Genomic DNA, 27250 nt, shown 5'->3' with positions numbered 1-27250 from the left:
TTTTATCCATAAATGGGTAAGAACAAGAAGGGAATGCACCAAAAATGAAACTAGCTTGTGTTATCAGGTCTCAACCGTCACCATTTCTCTGGGACAAGAGAACAAGGGACGTTCTTCTGAAAAATTTCCAGTACGGTACTTCTTAGAGATGGAAAAAACAGTTTTTTTTGTAAGCAGAAGCAGTCAACGATATAGCACACTGACAACTGCGGGAGGCCACCTCCCCAAATCATGTCACCACCTTCTAGAGACAGACGCTATCAACACGAGTTCATGTCCCTCAGAGAGACCAGAGACATCCCTGTGAGCGAATGGCTATCGGAAAGCACAGGGACTCTTTCTCCTTACTGGTATCCGAGGTATTCTCTGGCTTGCTGGAGACCCAGGGGCTGTCTTGGTCTGGGGGTGGGTACGCGGTTGGCAGGTGCGTGTGGAAGATGCTGTAGCCTCCTGACGTGCTTCTCTCGCTGGGGGAGCCACTGCTCATCTCATCATCAGGAGGGCTGCTGGGGCTCACGATGCTCGGGTTGATGTCTTCGGGGTTCGTTCTGTATTCGCCTTTCTTGGTGTAACGGGTGCCATCGCGGTTTACAATAGCTGGAAGACAGAGGAGCCACTTTCAGAACCTGACAGCTGATGTATTCTGACTATAAGGAAGACGGTGGCTTAGCTTACAGTGACTTCAGAGCTATTTTTCTGTTTTTATTAAGCAAAACAGTGGCTAACTACATCTCTAGTGGGGATGACAAAGTGACTATATAATGCACTGAGACAGTGAACCCTCCCTGGCCACTCACACACTCTGGAAGTGGGAAGGCAGGGGAGAGGGTGTATTTAGATGTCCCCAGGTTTGAATCCCAGCTTTGTGTGGCTCTAGACGAGGTAGGCAACCCTCTGAGCTTCAGTTTCATCATTTGTAAAGTGGGAATGAGACTACCTCCTCTATAAGCGCTATATGATACATTGTATGGAAAGTACTTAGCCTAGTATTCAAAATAGAGCTGGTGCTCAATAAACGGTGATTCTCCTGCCTGGTCCCTACCCTTCCTTCTCAAGTACATGTCACATTTGTTGCTATTAATTCCATCTATTTTGAGAAAGTAGGAGACAAAGAGGCAGTCAGTCTCATCAGGGAATACAAGACATAACTTCTTTATTAGTGCTTCAGTTTACCGAGTTTCACAGATACTGTGTTGTTTTCCACATGGAAGCTTTGTGGAAACTCTTTGTTGTCAGAAAATGGTGAGCATTTTTTAGCAATAAAATATTAATTAAGGCATGTACATTTGTTTAAAAAAAAACAAAACAATGCTATTGTACACTTGGATTATAGTATAGTGTAAATGTAACGTCTACATGTGCTGGGAAACTCCCCCAAATGTATCAAAATGTTCGTTTCATTGCAGTGGTCTGGAACCAGACCTCTGAGGTATGCAAATCCATGAAGAATTAGATTTTCTTTCTAAGGGGAAAATGTTTCCAGTTTCAATGAATCCCCAGTCCTGGCTAACAAAACAGCACGCTGAAACACTGACAGAGGCTCTGCCATCTGTGAAATTCAACTGGAAATGAGCACACAGGAGTGCATGTAAAGATCAAAACCTTTGGTTTAAACAAGAAAATGACTAGAACGACATGAGGAGAAAGAGCGAGAAGGGCTTCATTCATAGTTCTAAATGTGTTGCCTTCAAGTGTGAGTCACTCACTGCACAAGTGTGCATTTAGCTGAAATGATTTTCTACTATGCGGCATAAGCAGGACTAAAGATTCCTTCTGTTTGTCTAACTATCTTGTCCAAGTGGAACTATTAATCAAATATAACTTCTAAAAAATCCAAAGTCTCCATCACCCTAATCATCTCACAGACGGAGATCTGATAAAGAAATAGGACCACACTTGAACAGGTCTGGACATGGAGAAAAAGATCTGTTGGGACCAAGGAAATGGGGCATTTATTGAGCATCTACTATGGGCCGGGCATGGATCACATATCTTTTTTAAGTTTCATGACAAACCTTATATGTTGATTCATTACTCAAACGAGAAAACTGAGGCTCAGATCATCCAGATTGTAGAGAACTTGGATTTCACACCAGGTCTGACACAGACAGAGCACTTCACAGGTGCCGGCCCCTTCCTGTCCGGCACAGGCCAGGGGCAATTTCCTGCCGTGGGGAGCTGGAACTGTGTGGGCCAGGCATGACTTTCGTCCCCCTGTCACCACAACACTCCGGCCACCTTGGACATCGAGAGGTCTGGCTTTTAGGAGGTAGAAATCCAGCCTCATCATCACTGTCATACTTCTCAAAACATGAGGCTCAGAGGCAATCAAATCAAGGTTAACACGTTGACCTATTTGAAAGTTCTGGCTGAAATACTGTGTTTTCTGCAGTGTCAATCTCTCAGGATAATCAGGAAGATTTTAGGTCGACATAGTGTAAATAACGTTGAAACACATATCAAGAAGTTTGCGTTCTTATTATCATTTTTAAATACTCCAGTTGAATCATACAGAAAATGTGGGAGGCCAGAATGTCCCTACCTCTAACACCTATTAATCCCTCCCTCTGAGAAAGGGAACATGGCTCAGACTCAGAGCCTTCAACAGCTAGAATTTAAGAACATTATTTAATTTTTCTTACATTTATATTTATTTCTAAGGTTACCTTTTACTTATAACCAGAGGTATTGGCTTTCCATTTGGAGTTATATTAATGCTTTTTAAGTAGAAAATAATGGGTCAAATAAAGGGAAAATATCAAGTAAATGACAGTGCTGTGTCCACAGAGATGCCAAAAAATGTGAAAGCAGTTCTCAGGTGACTGATGTTTCAGGAACAATGAATGTATCAGGGTAAACCATATAGCAAGAAAGGGGCAGTAAACTGTAGCCCTGTCTTTAGCCTTAAGGAAATGAGTGCGATTCCATTCAAATATGAAACAAGAAATGCACCTGATCTTTTCCCCAAGAATAGGAAAACTCCGTCGAGGTTAGAAGAGATACATACTTATGGTAATGGGTCCTTCAAAGGCATTGGGCAGGTCTGTGACTGAGGTACAGTCTTCTCCAAGTGGAGCTATGAAGTAGAAAAGAAAAAAGACATGAGAACGCTAAAAACCAGAAGCCTAATTGATGTCCATTTCTCTTTGCTAGGATGACTTTCGCTATAACTTAGCCCAGATCATTTTCTTAAACTTGACCAAGTCACCTAGGAACTTCTCTGACCTTGGTGATGCATTTTTTCACTTTTATTTTACTTCATACATCTTTAGAAGGTCCCCACGCCAACAAATCCACTCATTAACAAATGTATATGCTCTATACCAAGCATTATAGAAGGCTGGTTGATACAATGGTGGTAAGATAGACATGGTCTTTCTTTATTGAGGCATACATTAGAAGTTATTTTTTAAATGTATTATTATAAAATTAACAGGGGAAGCACTTCAAAAAGTGTTAAAGAAATGTATGAACTATAATGAAGAAATCACATGTAACCCCAATAATCTGCAGAAACAATGGGAAAACATGGCTGGCAAATGCAATCAAATACTTATCAGCACGAACAGCATGAGACTCTAAAGACTATAATAATCCACACAGAACTTACTTTGTAGGAATGTTTTTTTAAAAAACCAATCTTTTTCTTTTTATTAATGTATTGTTAATGCATTTAACTAATCCCCTAAGTGCCTATTCTGAATAAAATACTTCTAACTGTATAGCTTCCGAGGTTGTCCACCTTTGGTCCAGGTGCCCGGAATATTTTCTGAGGCTTCTGTTTTGGCTTATATCATCACAGACACTTCTGACTTCCTTTTCTTCTCCCTTCCATTTACCTTCTACTTCCTCCCTTCTTTGGGAATAACAATTTCTGACTGTACGCTGGGCCTACCTGATCACCCACAGATGTTATGAGAGCAGCTCTTTGAGAAGCACTGTCTAATGCCCTTTGAAAGCAAACTCTGAAAGTTTCCCCCTGCCAGCCATCCCTTGAGCACTGTAGGGAGCCTGTAGAATGCTTTAACCAACAGTTCCATTCCTGCTTAAATGCTCTATTCCGTAACTGGACCTTGGTTAAGCTCTAAAAACTCAGAGAGCTTTAAGCTGGCTTCGCTGTTACAGGAAGGCTGGATTCAGTTGTGTATTATAGTTTTTATACTTGTGTGTGTGTGTGGGTGTGTGTGTGTGTGTGTGTGTGCACGTGCTTTAACTAATGAAATGGAAAACTGATTTCTTAGGTTAGTTTCTTCTAGAATTGTTTCTTGGAAAAGAGGACAGAACAAAGAAATGGGTGGATGGTTGGTAGATGGATGGATGGATGGATGGATAAATGGATGGATGGGTGAATGGATGGATGGATCGATGGATCGATGGAAGGAAGGATGGATGGACAGAGGGAGGCAGGCAGGCAAACTGCTATTACAAAGGAGCCTATTATCACAAGTATTTTGAATGTCCTGCCATAAATCACTGGGTATTTATGACTTAGACAAACACACAAGTCGAACAAAGCAGAGTTTGCTTGCTCTCCAGTTCCTAGGAGCATATTTTCCCACATATAAAGGGCATGGTGCCCTTTACTTGCCTATCCTTTGCCATCATAATGGAAACACCTGGCAGCTTTATACACTCAACCAGAGAAAAGCAGGTTTTAAAAATAGCCATTCTTGCAAGGGCTGATTAAAAGATTTCTCAGAAGAGAGACTCTTCAAAGAGAATGTCATTTCCTTGGTAAGGTCATTCCTCATACTCCAGTCTAAGCTAGCCCCTCACCACCCCCAACACCCATCACCACTGCAGCGTTGTTCTCTCTCATGTCTTCTTGCTCACCACTAGCTGAAACTGTCCTGTTCATTTTACTTGATGGCTGTTCATAGAACATCTCCTATCCCCTACCCCCTGCCACCCAGCCACCTCCATAGAAATATGGAAATTCCACAAGATAAGCAGTAACTTTATCTTTCTTGCCAAGAACATTTATGTATCATGGGGCTAGAGAGGCACCAAAATCTTTGTTGAATGAATGGGGGAAAAAAAAAACCACCAATATAATTTTCTTACAGTCCATTCTTCTGGTAAACGTATCTAAGATATTAACTCCCCCCCACAAATGGTCTGCAAATACAAACAAGTCAAGAAACATTCTTATCAACCCTGAATGGCTAAGAATTAACGAAAGGAAGTTTCAGGCCTATCAGTTCTTTTATTCATTTTAAGCATTAACTCAGCACATATGACGGATCACAGAATAAACAAGGAGCAAAAGATGAACATTTCTGTCTGCTTTTGAGGAATCTGCAGATCATGGGAGACAATAATAGTATTTCTTTAGACTTTTGCTGTTTCCAAAAAATTCCCAGTGATTCCCTCATTTGAAAATCAGGACAAACAGCCAACCTGGGAGATCCTGCAAAGTATCTACAGGATCTATTTTGGGGACACCACCAGAAACTGACCTGACCCATGAGATGTTTCTGATTTAACTGTTATGTTACACAAACCCAGAAACAGGATTATGACTTCTTAATGTCAAGGATGGAATCAGTTCAGTTCAGTTCAGTCACTCAGTCGTGTCTGACTCTTTGCGATCCCATGAATCGCAGCACGCCAGGCCTCCCTGTCCATCACCAACTCCCGGAGCTCACTCAAACTCACGTCCATCGAGTCGGTGATGCCATCCAGCCATCTCATCCTCGGTCGTCCTCTTTTCCTCCTTCCCCCAATCCCTTCCAGCATCAGAGTCTTTTCCAATGAGTCAACTCTTCACATGAGGTGGCCAAGGTACTGGAGTTTCAGCTTTAGCATCATTCCTTCCAAAGAACACCCAGGGCTGATCTCCTTTAGAATGGACTGGTTGGATCTCCCTACAGTCTAAGGGACTCTCAAGAGTCTTCTCCAACACCACCTCCCCCAAATTCAAAGACAATTGTAGGTAACAGTAGTGCACTGGAAATTTCCAGGAATAAAGTTGCAAGAGAATGAAGCATGATGTCAAAACCAATAAGGCAGTTTTGCAAATGATTAGTGCATTTGTTAGAATGGAGTCCCTTCATGCTCCAATTCACCCTAACTTTTATAAAGAATATCAAATCTGGCAGGCATACTAAGATGGATGGTGACCCAAATGTGCAATACATTCATGTTCCCATGTCAGATACAGGGCCTCATTGGACAGCCTTTCATTCTGTTTAATGAGCATCACACTGCTGAAAGAATCAAGCCTGTGGAGTTTCCTTGAACTGAAGGATTTGTTAGAAAGACTCTGAAGTGAGCCTCCTGATACATTGCATCTCATAAACCTTGCCTCCACTATACCAAAATAGCCAAGAGAAATGTTAATTATTCAGTCTAACCAATCACTCAGTGACAGATGGACAGACAGCTTCCTGAGTGCCCAGTACATACTTGTTAAATAAATGAATAAATAAACAGATGAATGTAGAATCTTGCCCCTAAATTTCTCCTTTCCAAAGAGAAAAGGGCATTTTACTGAAAGTAAACTTCAAAAATGAACTAATTCAGGTCAGTTTTCTGTATTAACACAGAAGTCACCAGTGCTGAGCCTGACCAATGAGAAAAGAGGCAATAAACACCATGAAGCCTTTCCAGGGCCTGCTGTATTTTCATTTGTCAACCACAGGCCATGTTTTACAAAAAATACTGCCAACGTTTTAAGCTTATGGAAGGTATCTGCTAAGATGGGGCTGGCTTTGGTCCCTGTGGCAAGTTTGCAAGGAGGATCACATCACTGGGCCCTGACCACCTGCTGAGCGGTCTCAGGCTCAGATGGATTCAAGGATCTTTCCAATGTGATCCCTGGCACAGAGCAGAAGGTTATCAACATCTGTCATCCACTTAACACCCTCATCATCATCCAACTCTAATCCAAGACATTTAGAACGTATTTCTCCTTAGATAAACATTCTTCTCTAGCTCCTTTATTTTTCATCTCATGACTTCGACAAGATTAACTCTGGAGACAAGAAAGATGGCCTCTGGTTCCTTCTCACTCTACTCTGCCCAGCACAATACTGAACGTGTGTCATTGATCACTAAAACATACAGAAAATTGATAAAAAGCACTCTAACATATTGAGTAAATTTGGATACAAGAAAATGAAACCCATTGCTTTGAACTTTACTGCAGCTACTTTGGCAAGCAATATCCCCCAGGACTTCTCAAACTTTTCAATGGAACTAACCTCCCCAAAGTAGAGGAAGGTTCATCAGTACTGTTCACTCCCTTCTCTGAAGATGAGCCCAACCCTATGGGCAAAAAGAAAGGCAGGGAGAAAAGTCTCAGTGGTAACTGGCCTGTGCGTGCCTGCTAAGTCGCTTTAGTCGTGTCCGACTCTTTGTGACCCTATAGACTGCAGACCCTATAGCCTGGCGGACCAGGCTCCTCTGTCCACGGAATTCTCCAAGCAAACTGGATTGCTGTGCCCTCCTCCAGGGAATCTTCTCCACCCAGGGATCGAACCTGCATCTCTTATGTCTCTTTGCCATTGTCAGCACGTGTCCTGACGCTCCCACGGACCTGGCTGTGCACGGCTGTCCACCACGCCGTGGCTTCCTTCCCTCGCTCCCATCAGGGCTCTCCCACACCCACCTCCTCATGGGCACTCTCTCTGATTATCTTCTCAGAAGAAAAGCACCCCTAGCACTCTGGAGTCCCTTGCTCTGCTTTTTTTTTACAACACTTGTCACTGTCTGACTTCATGAAAGTGATTTCATATTTATTTGCTTACTGTTGGCCTCTCCAACATAGCAGGTAAGCACCCTGGAGACAGGACTCTTTTTTACTACTGATGAAATATGCATCAAGCATCTGTTATGTGAATGGAGGCTGCATGCATCCCCACTGAAGCCGAGACTGTCAGCCATGCTGCTGAAGGCTGGCTGGCCAAAAGCTGCCCAGGACTTAAAGCCGACCCACTTGGGACCAACCTGAAGCATTGAAGCAGTACGTGTCATACTGGGAGGTGTTGGATGTGAGGATGTACACCCCTGTGTTGTTCGCAGCACAGATGGAATTGGGGTGGATCCGGGGAATCACCACATGCCCGTCTATGAACCCGTACCTGCAAAAGAAAACCAGAGGTCATCCACCTGCAACAGTGTAATTAGGGACTTCATAAAATCCCATCCAAGGCTGTTTCATGCAGTACAAAACCTCCTTCTGCTCACCCACCCCTAGGCATGTCAGAGTTTTCAACAACTGAGTTACACAAAAGCCAAAAACAACAACAGAGGGACAGTGAAAGGGACCAACAAGGCTGACAAAGTGATTTTCTTGGAGCTCTGTAAAATTTTTAAAAAAATCGATCCATTGCCATTGAAATCTGTGATCAGCAATCAGTCTGAATGAGCAGAGGGAAGCCAAAGTCAGATAAAATGACCCCTTTACCATGTGAGATCCACTCTGGCCTGCCATTACCTTCCTATTTGCCAGAAAATACAGAAAACTACTGGCTCCCATCAGTTGGGAACTAGGTGGCTTTTCATCTCAGTTCATAAATCGCAAACCGATATCCTTCCCATATCTATCTTCCTCTTCTTTCCTGGTCTCATCTTTTTTTGCGATTCCTTCATTCCAGACTTCATTGTTCTAAATTTGTGAAAGTCGCTCAGTCGTGTCTGATTCTTTGCAACCCCATGGACTGTAGCCAGGCTCCTCTGGCCATGGAATTCTCCAAGCAAAAATACTGCAGTGGGTTGTCATTTCCTTCTCCAGGGGATTTTCCCAACCCAGGGATTGAACCTGAGTCTTCTGCACTGCAGGCAGATTCTGTACCCACTGGGCCACTTTATTAATTAATATATGCCAGATACAATGCCTCTTGTCCCATGAACATCTCAAGCATGATTCCACTGCCAGTGGAAGTAAATTGATGGTCATTAAAATGCGAGTACTAATGATTAATGGGTTTCCCTCATAGCTCAGTTGGTAAAGAATCCACCTGCAATGCAGGAGACCCTAGTTCAATTCCTGGGTTGGGAAGATCCGTTGGAGAAGGGATAGGCTACCCACTCCAGTATTCTTGGGCTTCCCTGGTGGCTCAGCTGGTAAAGAATTCACCTGCAATGCGGGAGACCTGGGTTCGATCCCTGGGTTGGGAAGCTCCCCTGGAGAAGGGAAAGGCTACCCACTCCAGTATTCTGGTCTGGAGAATTCCATGGATTGTATAGTCTATGGGGTTGCAAACAGTCAGACATGACTGAGCAACTTTTGCCACTAATGATTAAGTAGTAGCAAAGCCTCATTAGCTCAGGAATTTTCCAGAAACAACAGTCAGAGAAGTGCTTAAACTCCTCCATCCCATCATGGTGTTTCTGGGAGCATGCTGGAGAAAACAATTGTATCCTTTTCAGATACAACATACAGTACCCAACCTCTGACTAGCATCCTGGTGGTTGAATACTTACCGCATGATTTCTCTCAAATGTAAAATGCTTCAAAAAATGAGGTGTGGGCTGAGAAAATACCATTTGCAAGGGAAAAGGACAGCACTAAATCCAACAGGCTTTTGAAAATGCAATGCCCAAATCCCTTCAATCTTTCCCGCCAGGGGCGACAGTATGTATTGCATCGTCCTGCAAGACCCACAGAAATGGCTGTGAGTCTGAAATTTCTAAGCACCTTGAACTCATCATGTCTAAACTGCAAAGGCTGACATGACTAATTCCTCATCTGCATGGCCAGACTGGTTTCTCCATAGACTCCAGAGCTTGCAGGGGGGTGGGGAGGTACAATTAAATATTAATTCCATGTATCTGAGGATCCCAACTAATCAGGGTGGGGCAGACTGAAGACAGTAGCTGCTAAGGTTTTCCCATCACCTGTGAGACTCTCCCATCTGTCCTATGGCAGGTATCTGATTCATAGATACCTGAGTGAAATTATGGAAATACATTTTGCAACACTTAGAACCAGCTATGGGTAGAACGATAGATTTCTTTGGCACAGTTTTTCTTTGTCTTTTTTAAATAATAAAACTCCTGGTGAGCCCACTCCCCATTTTACTCCCATCACATTCTGCTAGTCCGTATAACACTGACATTCTAGCAGTTACAATTCCCTCTGTAAATTATTCCTAAGTTTTTACCACATTGTGTTGACTGTAGGTTTTATATGTCACCCTGTCCATCAGTTAGGGATATTAAAACTTTTATGTGTGTATACTACATGAGTCAACTTAGCACACATGCACACACACTACATGAGTAGGTTGCTGTTCCCAGGAAGAAAAGAAATACTCAGCAAATCCATCCATGGAGCAGACTTTCATCTCTCTTTTGCTCTCAGTTCTTCAGGAGGGCTGGGTCATTAAATCTTGCCCTGGGCTCAGAAGCTGGCCTGGAGTCTAGACTCCTCCCCATGCAAGTGATGTGGCCCAGGACAGGCTGCAGAACTAAGCCTCAGTTGCTTACTTTGCAAAGTGGAGTCATACAACTAACTCCTGGTGCAGTCTGAGGATTAAGACAGGGATACCCACAGATGAGCTGGGGTCTGTGCTGTGCTCAGTCAATTAAGTCATGTTCAATACTTTGCAATCCATGGACTGTAGCCTGCAGGCTCCTCTGTCCATTCTTGTCCAGGCAAGAATACTGGAGTAGGTTGCCATTTCTTCCTCTAGGGGATCTTCCCAACCCAGGGATCAAACTCGTGTCTCCTGCACTGGCAGGCATAGTCTCTACCACTGAATCCCCTGAGAAGCCCTTTGTCCAGCATCTAAGGGTTGGACGATTGGCCACTGGGCACAGTAAGAACTCCCCTTGTTCTCAGCATATAAGAACATTTCCGTATTTCATAAGTTTGCCTTGCCTGCATTTCACAATCAAAATTCAGCTTACAAAATCCACTTTCTTAGGCCACTGGCCTAGTCAGGGCCATATTTAAATAATTAGCCTTAGGAATAGAATAAATGGACATGCTAATTAACTTTCCTGCATTGCAGCCTACACCTCAAGTTCAGAAGCTACCTGAGCTATCTGCTCCTTTTATATTCTCCCAGACCCTGCTGCAGAGAAGGCTATGGCACCCCACTTCAGTACTCTTGCCTGGAAAATCCCATGGACGGAGGAGCCTGGTAGGCTGCGGTCTGTGGGGTCGCTGAGGGTCGGACATGACTGAGGGACTTCACTTTCACGCATTGGAGAAGGAAATGGTAAAACATTCCGGAGTTCTTCCCTGGAGAATCCCAGGGATGGGGGAGCCTTGGTGGGCTGCCACCTATGGGGTTGCACAGAGTCGGATACGACTGAAGTGACTTAGCAGCAGACCCTGCTGGAACACAGATGTCTGCACACATCTGCTCTTCGCTTCAGAGCAAAGCTGCTCAATAGAACTTTCTGTGAAATAGAAACACTCTATAATCTCAGTTGTCTGATAAAGCAGCTGCCAGGCATTTGTGGCTAATTAGACACTTGAAACATAGTGCCACCAAGAGCTAAAGTTTTTATTTTATTTAATTTTAATTAGATATCACTAGCCAAGCGTGGCTAGCAGTCACCATATTAGAAAAACTGAAAAGATGCTTCATTTTCCTCATCAGGCTCAGTTCATTTTCCTCAGAGTCTCAGTTCCCACCCAGACTACAGGTGCCTTACCCAAGGACAGGAGATAGATGCACTTAGCTTACATTGAATGGTTTCCAAAGAGTTCTGCAGCGTGACTTTGTAAAAAGCAGCCTGGGTTTGTATGTGAGCATGTTAATGAGAAGAGAACCGTGTTACCTAACCTCACATTGCAGAAGTACAGAGGGGCGGCTGCAGGATGGGGCGGAAACTTCGGACCGAAGTTGTCCAGATTCCCTAGGCTTCTTCTCATGAAAACAAACCAAACGCAAACACCTCACCACAGTGGTCACCACTGCTTGCTCTTAATGTGCACCACTTACCACAGGGCCATAAAAAAAATTCAGAAAATAAGGGCCATGCCTGCTCTGAGGGCTGCCCAAGTGGCTCAGTGGTAAAGAGTCCACCTACCAACGCAGGAGACGCAAGAGATGCAGGTTCAATCCCTGTGTGAGAAGAATCCCCTGGCTACCCACTCCAGTATTCTCGCCTGGAAAATTCCAAGGACAGAGCAGCCTGGCAGCCTACAGTCCATGGGGTCGCAAAGAGTCAGACATGACTGAGCAGCTGAGTGTGCACACACAGGCGAGGCTGCTGTGAACATCCTTGAGCAAAAGGACCTAAGGACTGCCCCCTGAGCACCGCGAGGTCCGGTAGGAGGAGCTCAGGAGGCCTCCTTCAACTCCTCTCACTGCTTTGCAATCACTTGTAATAATATACATCTTAATAATTTTCATGCCCTTTTCTCCCAAATCAGAGCAACACAGAAGAGAATCAAGATCAAAAGAGAGAAAAATAGTTTGAAAAACCTGCTTCAGCCAAGTCTACAGGGTCAAGGCTCCACCAGGCACGGACTTATCTTAAACAGTTACTTGGTTTTTCAATTTCTTGTGGTTCTGACAATGATATTGCCGGCTTCTTCAAAGCCCAGAGTGCACACTGTTGACAGGAGGGTTCAAGCAAGTGGATTCCAACCTACGACCTTTAAAGCCTCCCCTGGGAAACCCCGCTGTGACTCACAAAGATGTCTTTAGCTGGCCTTAAATTTTAGTAGTCATACTGGTTCCAGATTGACTTGCCCAAATTCATGGGTGGGGCCGACTCTTCAGGCAACCAACCATTCAGGTGTCAGAGGGGACGCTTCCGGGTCTAAGCCCCGCCCCCTGGACCCAGGCAGCTTGCCTTCCTCAGTGGGCTTAGTTGGGGCGTAGGCGGGTGCTGGTCCCTTACCTGCAGGTCTCAAACCCTATGCTCCGGGCCGCCTCCATCTGGGCCATGGTGGGCAGCGTGCTATTGAAGGCCTTGCAGAGGTCGGCAGCCTCAGTCTTGGAGATGCTGTAGCGACCATTCTTCTCCACGTGGAATACGCCTGCATATCGGCAGGTTATATTCAGATCTGTGGGATGAAAAGAAACAGTTAGATTGTTTTGCATCCATCATTTGGAAAGGGTAAGAACTTTGTTTTAGAGTAGCCTCATTGCAAAGCCAAATAATCTTCCCTACTGGCCAGAGCCTTCCACCTTCACTGCAGCATGTCAAAGCATTGCTGCCTCATGCTTAAATCTGAGATAAAACACAGGAAAGGAGCACCACCTGTACATTTTGTCCAGGTGGTGCTAGTGATAAAGAACCCAGCTGCCAACACAGGAGACAAGAGACCTGAGTTCGATCGTTAGGTTGGGAAGATCTCCTGGAGGAGGAAACGGCAACCCACTCCAGTATTCTTGCCTGGAGAATACCATGAACAGAGGAGCCCGGCTGGCTACAGTCCATGGGACCACAGAGAGACACGACTGAGCGACTGAGCACATCATTGAGAAAACTGAGGCTCAGAAAAGTGAGCTGCCCAAGGAAGTGAGGATTGCTGTCCAGAGCCTGTAGCTGCCTTCCTGAATCCCAGCTGTTCTGTTTCAGCAATACAGTTCCGAGCTGATAGCCAGGGTGGGGATGCCTGTGACTGCAGTGTCCCTGGGTACCTAGTTTCTTTGGGGTTCTGTGTGGCATCATCTTTCAAGAACCCTGCGAGGTGACTTATAGGTAAGTTATATACATATTATTCATAGGTGAAGAAACTGGAGCTGAGAAAAAGGAAATGACTTCCCAAAGTCACCCAGCAATTAAGTGGCAGAGCTGGAATTCCATCTCAGGTCTGTTTAACATCAAAACCCACACTCTGATCCACTTATTCCCGTGTGCTCAGGAATCCTTTCGTGTCATTAGAGCCAGTCTTCACTCTGGAGGGATACACCTGAACAACTGTGACCTAATGACGAAGACAGGATCGGTGTTAATGGAACTGTAAGGACAACAAGTGCTCTCTCCTTTCTGAGCAGGAAGTAGCTTCCAACCACGAGAAAACAGTGTCTGACAAAGTACAAACCGAGATGATAAGAGAACTGTGAAACCTCTCCACAATCTTTCTCGATTCTGAACATAGTGAAAGAAGAAATGGAGCTTTGAGAAGACATAAGGCAGTATCAAGTGGTTTTCTTTTGTTTCATCAGTGCAGAGGTGCTTTTAAAAAAGTGTCAGAACTAGGTGAGATGGAGCAAACGTGTTTGGGGGATTTCCTTTCTGGTCTAATGGTGTCCTTCGGAAGCCACTCACACAACGCTTGGCTGATGAGGCTAGAGGAGCACAGAGGAGAGGAACGGACAAGGCGCTTTTGAAATCCTGTTTGTTTTTACTGACATTTTCAGCTTTGGCTTCGGTTGGCCAATCTTTGCCAAGAGAAACTGTTGCGCTGGTTGACTATCCTTCCGGAGGCCCTCTGTGTGTAGCTTACAAAAGAGAAACAAAGCCTCCCAATCAGCTTCTTGGAGGTGAGACTGTTAGGAGAGATCTCAGCAGATGCCAGGAGAGGCAGGGCGTGGCCGTCAGCATGCAGCCGGGTGGCTGCCGTCACTCCCAGGTTAAATATAAAGTCTGAGGCATGGACGGTGGCTTGGAGCTAAATGGCAGTTTCTGTGTTATTAACATAAATTTGAGTTTGCCACCTGGCATGTAGAATATGCAAATACGAAAGGAACCATTCAGATTGATACTTGTGAATAAAATCTCTTGAGTTCCACGAGGAGCAAACAACCTCCCTTGATAGACAACACACACGTAAGTGTGAGGGTGTCTCTACATGTGCGTGAGAATAGTGAGCGTGTGTGGTGTGTGCTTATGGTCAGCCAAGACAGGAAAGCATGGATAAAATCTAGCTTCAGCCTTCCTAGAAACACGAAGATTAAACAGGGCGTGCAGTAGATCTCAGGAAAGGGACTGCTGGATGAATGAAGAAATTCTATGCAATGTGAGGATTCCACAGCTTATATTCATCTTAATCTCACACATAAAAAAGGTCCTATCCTAGCCCTGATGGCATTCAGCCATCTGGGAATTCCAAAGATGGTTCCAAAACCTTCATTTCAGGTCAAGAGTATTCACATTCCTCCCCTCTGGGTCCCTCATGCCTTAAAAAGGACCAAGCCTTTCAGGGCTGTGTATCCGTTAAGTCTTCAAAATGTATGAAGACTTTCCAACACTTCCTTAACACTTACACAAGCAGAAATTACTACCCCCAAAGGGTATTAGTAATACTAACTGCAATAATAGCTGTTAACACACATTGTGCACTTATGATGTATAGGCCAGACATTTTTCTACCCATTTGACAAGTATTAACTCATTTTATGGAGAAGGCAATGGCAACCCACTCCAGTACTCTTGCCTGGAAACTCCCATGGACGGAGGAGCCTGGTAGGCTGCAGTCCATGGGGTAGCGAAGAGTCGGACACGACTGAGACTTCACTTTCACTTTTCACTTTCATGCATTGGAGAAGGAAATAGCACCCTACTCCAGCGTTCTTGCCTGGAGAATCCCAAGGACAGAGGAGCCTGGTAGGCTGCCATCTACAGGGTCGCACAGAGTCAGACATGACTGAAGCGACTTAGCAGCAACTTATTTTATCCGTATACAGTAGGTAATATTATTGTCCCCACTTTCCAGATACAGAAACTGAGGCACAGAGAGGGGAAGAAACGTGCCCAGGTTCACAGAACTCATAACGATGGAGCTAGGATTCAAACCCAGCCAGTCTGGGCACCAAGAGACCACAGGATTAACCACCAGGCCACTACTTCTAAACCTAATTTACAAAACATTTTATGCACTCTCAACCTCCCCCATGTAGAGCCAGAAATATCCCAAGGTTTAAGTTAGAGCAAGGCTGAGGCATGAGGAGCCATGGACCACAAATCACAGGACAGCCTCCTGTGTCCCTGGCAATGGCCACACTGCCAACACCTGTAGCGAGGCAGGACTCCCCAGATATCTGGGCATCGCTCTGGATAAACAGAGATCTCTGTGATCCAGGAGCTGCCGTGACTCAAGGGCCTAATAGTAAATGGCCAAATGCATCTCTCCAATAAGCCTGTCCAGCTGGACATGAATCAAGATTGCTTTCCGCTGGACCCTCTGGTCTCCAATAAATCATGAAATAAAGGAGTGATCCCATGTTCCTCCCTCTGAGAGATCTGATGGGTAACACTAATGGTTGGAGGCCACTTTCAGATTCAGGGTGGCGTCTGAAGGAGGAAGAGTGTTTGTTATGATGCGGTTGCCAGGAGGACAGAGGAACCATGGGCCCGGCACCCAGGGATCTCACTGCCCATGTGGGAAGGGCTCTATCAGTGGCCTGTCGGGAAGACCACAAAAAAACATGCTCACCAAGAGACCTGTGTAATCCACTCCCCGGCACCAACTCACATTGAAGCCTTGTAGTTCAACTTACAGGAGATATACCCAAGATATACCCTGGCTTCAAGTCCTGACATTGCTACTAGCTCTGGGTTACACAGATAGATAGTTCCTTAACCTCTCTGACACTCAGCCTTCTCCTTGATGGGATGACAGTGCCATCGGGGTTTGTGGGACCGTGAAATGAGACAAAGCATGTCAAACACTCCGTATGACGTCTGGCACTTAATTAGAGCCAATGGGTGTTTTATACTCATTAGGTGGGTGATCTACTTCAGCTAAATTAATTCTCACAAAAGTGCTATGGAATAGGTACTACTGCCAAGCCCATTTTAGAGAGAAAGAAACTGAGGCACAAACAAATTAAATAATGTGTCCAAAGTTACCCAAGCTGGGGAGTCAGGGTTCCAACTCCTGGGCTATGACACCAATTCTGTGGGGTTCTAGGTATATTTGTTTTTGGATAAACCAAAGCTGATCCATAACACTATTAATCTTGCCTATATTTTTCACTAAGACTCACATCAAGAAAAATAGATCTTTCTAGTAAAATCACCCCAGCACATTTCAAAATCTTGCTTAGGGCCTGAGATGAGTAGCTTCTTGGTTTGCTCCAGTCGCTTCACAAGTGGAAGAAAATCACAGCCTCTTCTGAGAGTACCACTCTGTGTAATCTTTACCCAACTAGCCTCTGAGGGTCTCCAGACTTTCCTCGGAGGTGAGTAGCGTGGGAGAACGGATGTCACACAGCTGACCAGCAGGGCTGAGGGACAAGAAGTTCTCATGAGCGGGTCTTCAGGGGTCTATAAACCTGTGAAATTACTTATATGCAAGATTCTGTGTATATGTACGTATCTATGTATCTGCACGCATATGCATGCAAGCGTGTACACGTGTGTAGGTGTTTCGCTGGAGACAGCATCCCTGGGTTTCCATTAGTTTCTCAAAGATGTCTATGACAGAAATAGGTAAATAATGATAAGAAATTATTATCTTTCAAGTGAAAGTGTTAGTCACTCAGTTGTGTCCGACTCTTTGCGACCCCATGGACTATAGCCCACCAAGCTTCTCTTTCCATGGGATTCTCCAGGCAAGAATACTGGAGTGGGCTGCCATGCCCTCTTCCAGGGGATCTTCCTTTAAGGTTTCTTCATTAATGAGAAATTCCAGGATTCTAAAATTTCGGAACTTCCTTGTGGGCTTCCTGGGAGCAGTGACTGCGTCTCTCCCCAGGACCCTGTGCAGTACCATAGAGGTAGGCACCCATGGAACAAATGAAGGGAGGAAATGCTTCCCCACTTCCCCCCAGGACAAACAGATTGTGTGAGCTACAAACAAAACACGTCTCAGGTCCACTCCCCGCATCGTGTCTAAAAGAATCAGCAGCTGGCCCTGGTTGAGAATTCCCCAGTAGATATTTCAAATGTCTTGAAGCGTTTGCTTCTGAGAACTTATGCTGTTTTCCCTGAAAGCAAACGTTGCAGAGACCATCTTTCAGCTCTGTAGCCAGTGTTGTCTGCCTGGACTTCACAGTCATCCTCTCCAAGATGAGCAAGGCCTTTTTGCATCCTGTCATAGGGACCCTTGAGGCCGGATCTCCTGAGATGTCTTGAGGACACACACGGGGCACCCCACATGCAGACCCCGGGAGACCATCTGCAGTCATGCTGTGCCCAGAGGCTTAGTTCTCTGAGCCAGACTTCTCCAGATGGCCCCCAATGAACTAGTGTGTTTTCCAACAGGCGCCACCTAGATGGGCCTGGCCCCTTCCGTCATCTCCTCAGAAAGGGTGAGGCAGCATTAAGGCAGAATGAGATTTTTGTTTCCTGATTTGGTCCCACCAGAGTAGGCTGTGAGTCTGGGGAAGCTGGTCTTCTTAAAGACTGGGAGAAGGCCACTTCGTGCGACTGAGTGACTTGTGCACTTTTCATGGCCATGATAGTAACTGCAAACGTTCATCCAGCGCCTAATTGGACCCCTATGAGGTTTTTAATATTTTACACCTAAAATTTCATTTAATTCTCACAGCAGTGGTGGTATATGGCAGGCACTTTTATTAGCCCCATTTGACATGGAAGGGAACTGATTCTTTGAGAAGACAAGAATGACGTGAGCCAGGGCCCAGCAGACCAGATTTCCGATTGGGCAGTCTGGCTGATCACAATGCAGTGTTAAGCGGCACCTCATGCGTGGGACAGATGCTGAGCTACAGGAAACCTACTTCTTCTCCACGTGGTTTGTAAGGTGCAGAGAGGTGAGAATTAAAAGAGGGCTCTGCAGAGAGGAATTTGAGCTAATACGCTCAAGTATTATTTTAAGATCACAGGTCTCTTGATTCTGGACCAGAGGCTTAAAAGGCACTTCTCCTAAGAGCTTGGGAAGATGTCAGTGGGAAGACCTGCACTAATGGAACTTACACCCTGTCCCCGAGGCAAAGATGCCAAGGAGGTCCCTGTGTTTGCTGACTTTCCCCAACAGAAGGCTGGCTTCCTCTTTCTCATCCTACTTGTCCTCTTCCCGTCATCCCCTTGAAGATCAAAGGCTCCAACCCCAGCTGCAGCCTCAGGCCCCTTCTGCCCTTTACAGTCGGAGGACTCTGGCAGAAGTCAGGCAGGGCAGAATGAAGACAGGTTGGCCTAGGACTGGGATGCCAGACCACAGGCTGTCCCTGTGACATTTTGAGATATCTGATGACCAGCCTACAAATTTCAACAGACCAGGCCATTCCAGCTGGGTCATGACACTCCATTCACTCCATCAAACTCCTGGAGTCAATCACATGCAAGACAAAAGCACCTGTGGGCTCTCCACATTTTCACCTTTATACCGTTTATCATGAGTTAGCCAGGATCCTCTTTCTATCTTCTGATTTGCTGAGTTCATGTCTGGAAAAGGTTATGCAACTCACAAATCTAATCGAACTGATTCTGATCAGAACTAGGGAGAGAAAAGGTCAATTTTTTAAAAAAGCATTATTGCTAATTGGATCACCTGTGTTTAAAGCCAGGCGGGATAATAGGGAGCAGCTAACCAAATTCTCAGGAGACACAAGAGGAAACAAAAATCCACAATGACTGAGCATGGCCCCCTAGCCAGTTGTGAGAGAAGCAGGACCTCCGGGGTCCAAAACTGCTAGATTTCGGACCCCCTGTCCAGAGCTCTAACTACTGAACTTGCTTTTATAAGAGGCCTGAGCAAGCTGTTCCAATAAAGGCCACAGTCCACAGTGTCAATGGGACATGAAGAAACCATTCTGTTCTTCATTGTGATTGTTTAATGTCTTCAAAGCCCAGAAGTTTCCATCTAGGAGTCTTCCTGGCAATTACAGCCCCTGCTGCCACCCAGGTCTGCCAGTCCAGAAGGCTGGCAGCATTCCTGCTGCCCCACATCTCTCGCCCCCATCCCCTGATGCCCATGTGATGGGCGCCTGATGAAAGGGTCTATTGTTCAGCATCCCCTTCTGAACCATGCCAAAATCACGCTCAGTGGCCGAATCGCCTTTGGCTGCCCCGGGCAGACCATGAGGCTTGGGTGACTCAGTCTCTCCCGGAATTGCCCTGGAGGCGGGCGAGGGTTTAATGAGCAGAGAAAATACTCATACACCATCATCCCCAGAGAATTTCCTCCAGAATGTGTCCTGGGTGGCTTTCAACTCAGCTTTTCATCTCTTGGCGCTCAGAAGGGAAATGCACCCCAATTTCTTGGCGCCTGACTCTATCCTCTGGCCTCTCAGCCTCTTGTCCAAGGAGCCTGTCATGGCAGGCAACACTGAACCAACCAGGACCTATCACATCCGCTCTGTCAGAGGAAAGTGCAGGGGCTCTCAGCCACTGCCCTGACCCTTCAGTCTAGGCCTCCCAAGGACCAACCCCATGAAGCTCTTAGCTTGTTTGTACAGAGTCTAAAGAAAGAGCCTCCACCCCTGCCTCCTGGTGGAAGGATGGGAACTGGGGGAGAGGAGAGGGTGGGAAGGTCTGTTTAGGTCCCCACTCCTGATCCTGGATCCAACAGTCTTTCTGGCCAAGGAGAGTGTGTCCCAGAACTGTCACCTCTGTACCCAATTCTGCGAGGCTAAGTGGTTTTGATGAACGAGTCTCCGGGAAGACAGCTGAGGGAGAGAAACCACAGCGTGTACCCCTACATGTCGCCATGGCAACCAGAAAATGCTCGGCTCTGGAAGACCTTTGTTTTCTTCTGTTTTCTTCTTTTTTGGATCATATCTGTTTAACAGACTGACTAACACAAACCCAGGATGTGGTTAAAAACAAATGAGAAAGTATCTCAGGAGCCCACATGGGGTTTTTCCTGTTGCAAGCAGAAAAGAAAAAAGAGGTCCTACTTTATTTCATACCTATATATACTTTGGTGGCGAGGGGGTGGGTAGTTACAGTTATATCACCTATCTAGTTCAGGTACAGCTCTGGTTCAGGTCTGGAGCCAGATCTTTGAGGAACTGGCTGGTTTTATTTTGAGGGGAGTACTTCACGAGGGGCTTCCCTGGTAGCTCAGCTGGTAAAGAATCCGCCTACAATGCAGGAGACCCTAGTTCGATTCCTGGGTCAGGAAGATCCACTCCAGTATTCTTGGGCTTCCCTGATGGCTCACACAATACAGAATCGCCTGCAGTACAGGAGACCTGGGTTCAATCCCTTGGGTTGGGAAGATCCCTTGGAGGAGGGCGTGTCAACCCATGTCAGTATTCTTGCCTGCAGAACCCCATGGACAGATGTGCCTGGCGGGGTTCAGTCCATGGGGTTGCAAAGAGTCAGACATGACTGACCAACTAAGCACAGCACACTTCATGAGAGCTGAGGTGGGCTGAGACTGTCACTCACGGATAATAGCTGCTTTTCGGGGTGGTTAGTGAGTCACTGACACACAGATGACCCGTAGGGCCCCATCTGGGAGAGGGGCGAAGGGGTTCTAGCCTAAATCTTACTCATTATGAGCTGTGTGACCTTGAATAAATCACTCTCGATTTCTGGTTCACGCCTAAACTTCCTGCCTCCCAGGACGAAGGGAGGAGTTAGGAAATGCTTGAGCTAGTAGGATAAAGCAGGGGGGAGCCAGATGCACACCTGGGGTGATATGAACATCTCAACACTTTTCAAAAATCTAACATTGATTAAAATGCATACAGGCTCCAACCCCAGCAGAACAGGCGGATCAAAGCACAAGCAGGTGTCAGTCATATCACTATGGTGGGGTCTTTCCATCTCCAGTTATGAAGCATTTCTACATCCAAAGGCAGCCCTGTGAGGCCCATCAGGTAGGTACTATGGCCCCATTTTACAGATGAAGAAGCTAAGGAGCAAGAGATTCAGAGACTCCTAAGTCTTACAGAATTTGAATAAAACCCAGACCTCAACTCAGATTTTCGAGGTATTCTGATTTTCCCCATTATCCGTGGTTCTGCCCTTTCCATCTTGGGTGTCAGCCAGCAAAGGGGAAAAGTGGCAGCATTCAGACAGAAGGGTGATGGTTTTCATACTTTCCCTTCCCTTCTCCTCCCAATGATGTCTTAGGCAGAACCACAATATTTAAGAATGGAGGAAAGCAGAACTGCTTCCGTGAGAGCTGGAGTGAGGATGAAGGGGCAGACCCAAGACCCTGGATCCAACAGCAGCTCATTCTTGCCCAGCCCCCACCCCACACCACCAAGGTCCTGATACCCTCCACAATGCTTTCTAAGAAACTGCATGGAACACTCAGGAAACCACTGCAGTAGGGGCCCATAATAGCAATGATAACCACTGCTTGGCAAGGCATGCTGTGTGCCAGGGGCTCCAAAGCATCCTAAGAGGGTTAGTCACCCCTGTGACAGATGTGGAAGCGGAGGGTCAGAGCACTAAGTCATTAGTACAAGGCTCTGAAGCCTGAAGGCTGCGGCCCAAATCAAACACATTGCATAAAATGCTTTAAAAGTGATCCAAGCTTAGTAATTAAAAAAAAAAAAATGCTCTCATCAGTCTCAAGAATAAAAATGCTTTGCAATGTAAAGTTCTCCTTAAAGGTTGGAGAGAAGATAGCTAAGTCTGCCTTTCCAAACCTAATCTACAGTGATGGGAGCTGATCAGCAATGGACTAGAGCGGCTTGACAGATCCAGAAACTGAGGTGAAGCTGCTGTCCTCCAAGGCAGAGCCATCCAGGCTGAGGGGAACAGAAGGCCAGCACCAATTCCCACAGAGCCCAGCAGGACTGCCCAGTCTGGGGTATCTCCAACTTGGATTTGAATTCCTTGACCCTATCTCTCCCAGCATCCTTTCAACGGATGAAGAGAAGATTCTGGAATCTATGGAGCGGCTTTTTGGTGTTGAACATTAATCTAGGTGTGGTAATCATGTCCTACCATGGGATCCTCAGAACGGCTTTGAGAGGTCAAATCATCAACCCCATTTTGCAGATCAAACAGGTGAGGTTCAGAGCACAACTGACTCAACATTCGACTATGAAACTGGCATGGTCACAAGTCAAACGACGGAATTATACCTGGTCTCTGACATGAGTTAGTTTAGGCGTTTACCAAAGCCACCCTCCTCTGCGTGGGGCACAGAGACTCTCACACTGGGGGCTGGAAATGCAAGGACCCTGTTGGGTGTGGCTGGGACAGGTCCTACTGCTGGACCTCTGGCTGGGCTTCTCTGCCATATTACCAAGAATGGAGCACCTACTGTGTGCTAAGTGCTTCCCACTGATTGTCTCATTTAATTCCCACAATAAATGTATGATATAAGGACAATTGTTGATCAGACCTTATTACAGATAAGAAAACTACCATTTAGAGAGGTTAAGAAACCTGTTCTTTTCCTATTCATTTATTTATATAATTAAATGTAAGTTGCCTCTATAAGTTAATTACGTCAAATTAAACATTTAATTAATTGGCATTTTAATATTTAATTGTTGACATTTTACCTGTTTTTCTTATTTCTGAATTTTGGTACTTGGAATACAGACTCTTATGATATCCAAAAAGAAGAAAACAATTTGTCCAAGTTTGCACTGTTAAGGGGTCAGGCAGCCTGCCACCTTTACATGGTTTGAGATAGAACAAGAACCAGGCCTTTAGGTTGCCCCTTTCCTCTTCAAATACAACAGCAGTGAACTGATGCAGCTACAAAAGTATGTACTGATAACAACAAGTATTAAAGTGACCAAGGAGAATTCTGGATTTCCACCGATTTTAAATTACGAGGGCTTGGAAATCAGGTCGTGTTTCTGTGACTCAGTCATTCTCTCCTCTCATAGATTACGTTTCTCTCTCTCTCCCTCTATCAGATGCTAAAGTGAAGAGCGGTGTGTGTGCACCCATGTGAATCACAGTCTCCTTCGCAGTTCAAGAATCTGACCATTATTCATTCTCCAGATGCTTTTGGAACATTACTTAGCCATAAAAAGGAACAAAATTGAGTCCTTTGCAGAGATGTGGATGGACCTAGAATCTGTCATACAGAGTGAAGTAAGTCAGAAAGATAAAAACAAATATCATATATTAATACATGTTTGTGGAATCTAGAAAAAAAACGGTACCAATGAACCTATTTGCAGGGCAGGAATAGAGACGCACACATAAAGAATGGATATATGGACACAGAGAAGGGAAGGGTAGGATGAACTGAGAGATTAGAATCACATATACACTGCTGCTGCTGCTGCTGCTAAGTCACTTCAGTCGTGTCCGACTCTGTGCAACCCCATAGACGGCAGCCCCCCAGGCTCCCCCGTCCCTGGGATTCTCCAGGCAAGAACACTGGAGTGGGTTGCCATTTCCTTCTCCAATGCATGAAAGTGAAAAGTGAAAGTGAAGTCGCTCAGTCGTGTCCGACTCTTCGCGACCCCATGGACTGCAGCCTACCAGGCTCCTCCGTCCATGGGATTTTCCAGGCAAGAGTACTGGAGTGGGGTGCCATCGCCTTCTCCGATATATACACTACCATCTGTAAAACAGATAGCTATTGGGAAGCTGCTACATAACACAAGGAGCTCAGCTCTGTGCTCTGTGATGACCTAGATGGTTGGGATTGGGGGGAGGGCGGGTGGTGGAAGGAAGTCCAAGAGGGAGGGAATATATGTATCCATGTAACAGGTTCACTTAGTTGTACAACAGAAACTAACACAACATTGTAAAGAAATTACACTCCAATCAAAAAAAAAAGTTCGGGGGAAAAAGAATTTACCAAAAAAAAAAAAAAAAGGATTAATACAAATGTTTCAAAACAGAGACCCTACAAGGGGAGACGCTGGATCATGGGGCTATTTTTAAAAATCTGGGCCAGAAGATTTCTAGGATCAGTACAGTTCCAACTGCCCTGTGAGCTAAGAGCTTGTAATTCACACCTCTTCCTGAGCTTTCAATCTCTGAAATCTCATCTGTAACCACAGATGCCAGATGCAAATGCCAGGCTCCAGAGAACTCATTCCTGACAAGCTTTTAAATCCGACTCAAGCCACAGAGTTTGGACCAAAATCTTTACCATTTCATGCATCGCCGGAGTGGGCCAAACATAACTTCCTGCTCTTAAGGAACATGGCTCACACAAAAAAGCCAGGAGGCTTGGAAATAGAGAAGGTTACAAATGACCCTTCTGCCAAGCTGTCAAAGAAAATAAGATCTGGATTTTCCTTCAAATAAACGGTCACTGGACACAGAAAGAGACCACACCTGGGTGAAGGCCTAAACTCTTTTCACCATGGACATTTGAGGGGCATCCTAGAAGCTCTAGGATGAGGATGACAAGAACTCTTCCTACGAAATCTGTGCCTCTCAGGTCACTATTGGTCTCCCTAGGGCATGGTGCAAGGCATACATTCAAAGCCCTTTCTAGAAGATACAACCCTGGCAGCTGAGGACACACAAGGTCCCTGCCCTAAAAGAGCTTATGCACTAGTGTGGGGAAACAAGACAGCCATACAGGGAAATGCAGAGAATATAAATAAGGCAGTCTGGGGTAGCGATGGTACTACACGAAAATAAAAGATGAACAGGCTGCCTCTTCTGGCAGTCTGTGTGGTCTGAGGCTCACTCTTTTATGAAGCTGTTGGGTATATTTTCCTTATTTATTATGGGGCTCTTGGTGAGATCAGATACCTGACAAAAGAAAATACCTATACACAAACAGAGAGAGATTAAATCATATTTGGAATTCATCTTTGCCTTCCAGGGTCCATGACGAGATGTCCCTAGAATGTGGACTTAAGATAAACACGGGAGACTTGGAAGGCAAAGGCCAAGGCAACTGAATGAGCCAGCTTCGGTGTCCACTTGAGCCATTAGCTGGGTACCGAGTTGATGGAAGTGGGCTGCAGACACCCATTCTGGGTCTTTGCCTGAACTCGAAGGAGGCAAATCAGCGTGACAGAGCAAGCCCATCAGACTGCAACTGTGCTAAGTCCACGCACCAGCCCTGAAGGCTTACAAGAATCTCCCAGCATCTTCAGCCTCTCGGAGTTTACAGATACTAGGGTGATGGAGCAATCACCCCCATGGTATTGTAAGACGGTACAGCAGCCAAGTTCATAGTCTTTCACATTAGAGAGACTTGAGTCCAAAGCCCAGCTTGGGGTCCTGTGGAACATCAGGCACACCATGTTTTCTTAACCTTTCGGCCTCATTTCTTCCTTACTAAAGAAAAGGCAGCAACTCCCTCATGGGGTGCTTTTAAGTGTAAATGAAGACACACACTTGAAATAGGTGGCAAAGTACCTGACGCTTAGTAAAGTGGCTGGGATTTGATTAATATTAGACAATCACCTCAAAGACTAAAGTGTATTTAAGGCTAAGAGCCTCCTGCTCTGACAATTCTTGATAAACTGGCCAGCCATTCACTGTATCACCGGTAACAGCCACTCAAGACTCCCAGTTAGGAGTCAGGAGCCTAATTATTCAGATACACAAGCCCCCGCTCTATACAATATGTGCAATTGACAGATAGGAAGGAAAGAAAGAAGGAAGAGGGAAAAGCAGAAAGGAAGGAAGGAATGAAGGAAGGAAGGAAGGAAGGAGAAGTCATCAGATAGATGAATGGATAGATGGATAGACAGACACTACTTATAAAACACTACTCTTGGAAGAAGTCTGCCTCAAGTGATACTAACCCATAGAATCAAAATGGGTTCCATTAGGACCATTCCTTGTTCATCTTTATATCTGTGATGTCTGATTCATAGTATGGTGCCCAATAGATGTTTCTTTAGTTTTGTGGGAAATACATTAGAGTCCAGTGACCTGGGATCTGCAGTTTGACTTCTCACTAATAAGCCACCAGTACTCATCAGTAAGGCTTCAGTTTCTTTATCAGACCCAGGAAGAAGTTGGCTTTGGTAGTCTCTAGGTCCTTTGGCCAACCCAACGCTCTGCCTTTAGAAGGACAGGTCTACGTTTCTTTTAAACTTGTTCTCTAAACCCGAGTGGCTCCCTGTTGCCTGCAGGGTTGTGGTATTTCCCTCTGGAATCAAGGCGGCAGTGGTGTGCATCAAGCAGGCTGGAGCGGCCAACAAAAAGAAATAATAGACAAAACAAGAGTGTTACCAGCATCCTGCTCTCCGATTACACCAACTAAACGCCTTCCAGCCCACAGAGACTAGTAGAACCTGCCCCATCGAAGTCGGCAGGAGAGAATGGTTTCAATTAAGAGCAGCACAGCCAGGATCGCGGATTCCCTTAGAGAGACTACTCCTAAATTATTACAAACAGCCCCAGTGCTCCCTGTAGCAAATTTCAGCATCGCGGGCCAACTCAGACCATTCTTTAGCTGTGAGACAATCCTCCAGTGAGGTGCTTTCGAGCAGATCCCACCTGCACCCCTGGAAGTCGAGACGCCCACTCTTAATTGACTTCCTGATCTCTGGTGGTCTCACAGGTCCCGCTGCCAGTACAGAGAGCAAAGAGGGAGGTTCGCTCCACCTGTTTTCCCAAAGATGACTCT

General features: G+C 45.6%; 1 protein-coding gene across 5 annotated transcripts in view; it reads right to left on the bottom strand.

Annotated features, from left to right (window-relative positions):
- The window catches only part of CD44 (CD44 molecule (IN blood group)), an 89293-nt gene that overhangs the window by 40199 nt on the left and 21844 nt on the right, over nt 1-27250 (bottom strand). For all 5 annotated transcript variants that reach the window (XM_068988283.1, XM_068988284.1, XM_068988285.1 and 2 more), the window contains exons 2-5: nt 12811-12976; nt 7951-8084; nt 3008-3076; nt 349-597 (exon numbers count right to left, since the gene is read on the bottom strand). In XM_068988283.1, the coding sequence (XP_068844384.1) occupies nt 349-597; nt 3008-3076; nt 7951-8084; nt 12811-12976 (618 nt within the window). The remainder of the gene's footprint in view (nt 1-348; nt 598-3007; nt 3077-7950; nt 8085-12810; nt 12977-27250) is intronic.

This window comes from Capricornis sumatraensis, chromosome 16 (assembly GCF_032405125.1).
Source record: "Capricornis sumatraensis isolate serow.1 chromosome 16, serow.2, whole genome shotgun sequence".
Classification (NCBI taxonomy): domain Eukaryota; kingdom Metazoa; phylum Chordata; class Mammalia; order Artiodactyla; family Bovidae; genus Capricornis; species Capricornis sumatraensis.
This window is presented reverse-complemented; position numbering and strand designations above follow the sequence as displayed.